This window comes from Phaseolus vulgaris, chromosome 3, assembly GCF_051622355.1.
Source record: "Phaseolus vulgaris cultivar YP4 chromosome 3, ASM5162235v1, whole genome shotgun sequence".
Classification (NCBI taxonomy): Eukaryota; Viridiplantae; Streptophyta; class Magnoliopsida; order Fabales; family Fabaceae; genus Phaseolus; species Phaseolus vulgaris.
The window spans coordinates 11,214,783-11,220,610 of record NC_143500.1 but is presented as its reverse complement, the minus strand read 5'-3'; the positions used below and the strand labels follow the sequence as shown (position 1 = coordinate 11,220,610).

The 5,828-nt window shown below is 35.3% G+C and overlaps 1 protein-coding gene across 1 annotated transcript; it reads left to right on the top strand.

Moving 5' to 3' along the window:
• Nucleotides 1-1,992: 1,992 nt before the first annotated feature.
• LOC137806576 (poor homologous synapsis 1) lies at nt 1,993-5,302 on the top strand. Its single transcript, XM_068606777.2, has 8 exons — nt 1,993-2,318; nt 2,476-2,592; nt 3,254-3,319; nt 3,411-3,517; nt 3,991-4,190; nt 4,276-4,322; nt 4,488-4,515; nt 4,810-5,302. Exons 1-8 carry the CDS (start codon nt 2,061-2,063, stop codon nt 4,866-4,868), a joined length of 882 nt encoding a protein of 293 aa, XP_068462878.1. The 5' UTR covers nt 1,993-2,060; the 3' UTR covers nt 4,869-5,302.
• The last annotated feature ends 526 nt before the right edge of the window (nt 5,303-5,828 follow it).

The window sequence follows — 5,828 nt, the reverse complement described above, 5'->3', positions numbered from 1 at the left end:
TTATATCTCATGATAACCATTCATTCAATGTTTTTTTTAATGGTATGAGTCCAACAAGACCTATAAATAAGTGATGACTCTCTTAGTAAGAGGACATACTAAACTCTATTATATACTCTTACTCTTAGCTCTTTGTTAAGAATTTATCATCATCTTTGTGCTCCTACTGAATTAAGCATCGGAGAGCCTTTTGTAGGTGGACATCCCTCTCTCATCAGAGACGAACTGAAAGCTCATCCCCCGAGGACACACGTAGCCCTCACCGAGTTGCACTCCCAGAATTCATTTCCGGTAGAAACATTTGGCGCCCACCGTGGGGCATGTTAAAACTTTTTCTATGATCACTACAAAAATATGGACAAACACTCTCAATATGAGTATCCAACAGGAAAACACAAAGCAATTGATAGGGGATCGCCTAAAAAAAACAACGAGGAATACCTACCTAGAACTGTGAGAGACGTCCTGGGCCAAATGCAGGGGAAAATGGAACGATATTTGGCATCCCTAAGAGAGCAACAGAGGGCAGAATTGTTGGTACTACATGATCAAATAGCTCGTAGGGACAATAACAACTCGCTCAACCAAGAGCACAACAACTCACTCAACCAAGAACAAAACAAAAATACAAGTCCAATCAAGAACTAGAAATGCTCAACCAAGAGCACGACAACACGCTCAACTAAGAGCAAAGTAAAATAATGCAAGTTCAATCAAGAACTAGAAACACTCAACCAAGAGCACAACAACACGTTCAATCAAGAGCAAAGCAAAATAATGCAAGTTCAATAAAAAAAACGAAGCATGTTTAACCACGAGTATAACTAAAAACCAAATCCAAATGGGTCCAAGCTAAACTCGTTCATCCTTCAAATTGAGCCACCTTTACATCTTCTCGAATTCTGAGTTGGGGGACTTATGTACATACTCCCAATTACGACCGGTACATTTAGACTATAATTGTTTGTTTAATATTATATTTAAGACACATAAATCAGATCATAAATCAGTTATATGTTACTAGCGGTTATAGTTACTATTATAAAATTCATTTATATCCCATGATAATCATTCAATGTTTTTCTTAATAGTCTGGGTCCAACAAGACTTATAAATAGGTGATGACTCTCTCATTAAGAAGACACACTAAACTCTATTATATACTCTTAGCTCTTTGTTAAGAGAATTTATCATCATCTTTGTGCTCCTAATGACTTAAACATTAGTGAGTCTTTTGCAGATAGACCTCCCTCGCTCTTCGAGGAACATGCAATCCTCACTGAGTTGCACTCCCCGAGTTCATTTACGGTAGAAACAATTTTTATTTTGATTCATATTTTATAATTTTTCAGATAAATTTTTTTTATTTTGTTTAAGATTAAAAAAATTAAAAATATGAATTTTCAATCTTAAAATTTATAAGATGCGCACAACGATAAAAAGAGGCGTTAGTCTCTCGCGGCACCAGGCACAGTCTTTGTTGCGAGTTTCATTTTTCCAAACCATTATCTGAATTGTTTATGTTCCTTGTATTTAATAATATACACACACATTTTTTCATATTTAATTAATTAATTTGATTTTTTGTTATATCTTAAAGATATATGTTGAATCTAAAATTCAATTAAATCAAAATAAAATATATGCCAAATTGAAAACAGGACAAAATTCATTAGTTTTTTTTATATTACGAAGAAATGAAATCACTTGCAAATATAAAATATTAAAATTATAATTTAACCCTTTTTTAACATATAAATGTATGTTATCTGGCTCATTAAAGAAAAACATTTCATTAAAGATATCATTAATGCATCTTTACTGTAAATTTTAGTGTATTTGGCATGTGAATTTGATTATTTTTTTTAAGTCTAATAGTACTTTTAAGAGTCCGTTAATGAGATTTTTTTTAAATTTTATATCAGAAAGGAAGGAATAATGAATTAGCATGCAGTTTGTTAATAAGCAATAATAATACATCCTCCGAGAAGCGTATATATATAAATGAACATAAATTAAAATAAACAAAAAAATCGAGAGAGAGAATTTGAAAAGGGAAAATGGCGGGCACGGTGGCAGTGATGGAGCAATCGGTGAAGGTGAGAGACCAATGGGAGATATGCTTCGCTCGCTTCATCCCCTATCCCTCTCTCCCTTCCTCTTCCGATCTCCTTCCTCTCCCTCCTCGCCTCCGCACCCTCCCTCCTCGCGGCAGCTGGATCTCCTCCTCCTCCGTCGCCTTCCTCCGCCTCTCCTCTCGCCTCTCCTCTCACCTCTCCCACCTTCTCCTCACCATCTCCTTCAACGCCGATCTCCTCGTCAGTTCCTCCACTCCAACCTTCTTATACATCCAACTCTTCAATGTTGCCATTGCTTTTTCTTCATTAATAATAACCTTATTTGTTTCGTTCCTTTTTCGGACGACAACGCCTTCAATTTGAATTGTGAGCTCGGTGTGTTTGAATAATGTGGCAGGAAGAGCACTACGTCTCCAAGCTGCATTTCACGTGGCCTCAGGTGTCGTGCGTTTCTGGATACCCTGCCAGGGGCATCAGAACCGTGCTAGTTAGCTACAGAGATCCCCTAGGCGAGGCATGATTCTTTTTATCTTTTGCAAATTGGTTGTATATCATATTTTTATCCAACATGACAACTACTGAAATTGCTCAATTCAAAATGAGTTTTGGATTCAGAATCAATTCTTCAATGTGAGAAACGTATGAACATTTACCTAAAATCGCATGCCCCTGTTGCAGTGTAAATGACGCATGTTAGGAGTGAAGCTGCACAGAGTAGCATATAAGATTTTGTTAATTGGACGTGGAATTTAGTTGGAAACTCAAGTCAGTGATGAAAATTCAAACGCACTATTAGTTGATATTTGAACGTGATTTTGGATAACTGAATATGAAATATGCACTTAATTAAATTACGCTTGTCTGATAGAAATAGAATGCTTTTTCTTTGGATTGCATAGCAGGAGACTTGTTAATTCCCTCTGTGACTTGTGTAAACTTTGTAGATACGATAACTCAATGATGGCTCCTTCAGTATTGTTGATTTGTCATTTATGTGAGATCAGTAGCAAACTGGAGATACAATGTTGATTCTTGATCTTCTAATTGTAACATCTCGTGGTGGTTGGGTTGGTAGGGTGTGAGTGAATGTGACACTATTATGTGGAGTTTTACCTGGCTAAATTGATTAATGGACACTTGATGCAAGTTTTACACAGCTAATTTTCCTCTGGCAGATTCAAAAGTTTGCTATGCGGTTTCCATCAATCTATGAAGCAGAGTCATTTATCGATGTTTTAAAGGTAATTGACAAAAATATGCGCAACCTTGGGGCTGAACTTCTAAGACCACATTCTCCTTTGTCAATTCTTGATGATTTGTGTTGCTTCGTAGGAGATTCTGAAAGGTGACAAGAACCCAGAACCTTTGAATACCGACTTTGGTTCTGAAATTTCATCGCAGTCAGAGTTCATGTCAACAAACGAACACTCCTATAGCAGGTACAAAGGAGTTTGCGGGATTGAATAAATAGGAGGATGTAACTGAGTTCTTAGGCCTGGATAGATTGTTAAATAAGCTTCACTGATCTATTGTCTGTTTTTCCACATTTATCTAGAGTAGATATATGTTTTTATTACTCATATTGAGGTATTATAATTGACTTAACATGTTTGGAGGAAACATCTCCATAAACGCTTTTAGGAGAGAAAAATCAAAAGCTAAAATGAAATTAACTTGTTCATAAATTAAATTTAGCTTATGCATCAGTTAAAAGTCAAATTTTGAAGAAGCTAACAGAAAACAACTTTTACAAATTAACTTATTCATAAGTTAATTTTTACTTATTGAGAAACTGATTTCATTTTTTCTTTTTATTTTTTTCTCTTAGAAATAATTATGGAGACGTTTCTTCAAACAAACCCTGAATTATGTCGGAGACTTGGAATGAATACTGACTTTGTTGTATTTGTAGGGCTTGTGAAGAACTGAGCTTTATGACTCCGGTTGACAATTACATTCCACAATTGCCACTATTTGTGAATAATGAGGTGGGGCAACCTTCAGAATCCGAAGCAAAGGGAGCAACACCCAGTCACAACTTTGAAGGCATGCTCCCAGCCTTGCCACCCAGTTTTTCCTCATTACTAATGGATTGCTCTCAGAACAAGCATGGTTTGTTAGCCTTTTTCTTTTAACCTAATATTTGCTATGATTTCTATCACAACCTATTTCATTTGAATAAAATCATATGTTGCAGAACAACCAACTGTTTCAGAGGAAATTGAGCTCAAATCCCAAATTGTGGTACATATTTTTGAATTTTGGCAAAGATATCACTGGTTGATGCTTTGATTAACACAATCACATTGATATGATGCTCATTATAATATAAGTTTTCTCTAAGATGCAAATATTTTGAGAGTGCAACTTCTCTACCATTAACATAATGTTTCTTTCTCTTTGATGTAGAGGTATATGGAAGATTCTTCCTTCCAAGGTAGCAATCCTTTTTTTTATTGCATATTAGTCTCTTACATCGTATAACCAAGATGTGCCGTTTTATTTATTAAGATCATTGTTTCCCTTTCCCCAGTCCTAGGGCAGAATACTAATGGAAAATTCAGAAAGTTTTTATTTTGTTTGGTTTGAATATGAATTTATGCACCTCGTATCACCGGTAGTTTTAGTTATGCTATTAAAGCTTAGGTATTAGTAGAGGTCATGTGCTAGATCCATGTACAGTCTTCCAAATTGTGTCCAAGAGATTCCTGATCCATTTTCTTATCATTAGATATGTTGATTAAGGTGGAGAAAGTTATCAGCGAATTGGGGGGTGATATGTCCCTTTAGTTGTCCACTCCAGGGAATTGAAAATGACTAACAGGCAGCTTAGCATCTCTCCCCGCTTACTGCACCTGAAGCACGAGACCTTCACCGCATATTTCCCAACAAATGTACAGCGGACTTCTTTCTTCACTGTGAGGCTAAATTTTTTCTTGGTATCTTTTGTTGGTCAGCAAAACAGCAATGTCAGAAGAAAGGCAATGCATGATAGATCAGTGTTTCGCTAGTGAAAACATATAAAGTGGTTTCTGTTTAAGAAACCTTAGTTAAAACAATGATCTCAGAATAATTGTAATCTGGTATAGTACAAAAATATTAACAATGTGCTTCTCTCCATTTTGGCACATAATGTGGAGTCTAGCAAAATCGAGTCATTACACCCCAGTTTTCAATTATGGCCTAAATTCATTTAGAAATTCACCAGTACAAAAATTTCAAGTTATTCTCATCTTATTGTTACTCTAACCATGTGTTTGGTTGCTCATTCCATTGCTTAAAAGTTAAAACGTAGAACCAACCATGCACCAAGTGGACGAGTTGAATATTGATTTTAGGACAAAAGTAAAGGGCTACCTAACCATCTTCTGCTACAGATTTTGCTTAGGATTAGGAGACTGAAGAGGCAGAAAACTAATTACGTGGAAAGTCCAACTCGAGTAAACAGAGAATAACAGATAATTTCTTTTATTGTTTAACAGGTAACAAAAGAAGGTATTGTGACCATCAAATCAGTTAGTCCACGTAGTAAACAGATAAAATTTAGATGCAGAATCTTCCGTGGTGCTTTTTTTTATCATTAGAATCAAAGTTTTAATTCAATAAGCAATTTTCTATCATGCTAGATAGTGAAGTAAAATTATAATTTTGATTGAAAAATAGTATAAATAACGTCTAAAGTATTTTACCTAAGTTTTTTTTCATTAAAAGGTCATGTATAGACACTTTAAGTACCAATTGATACTGAGA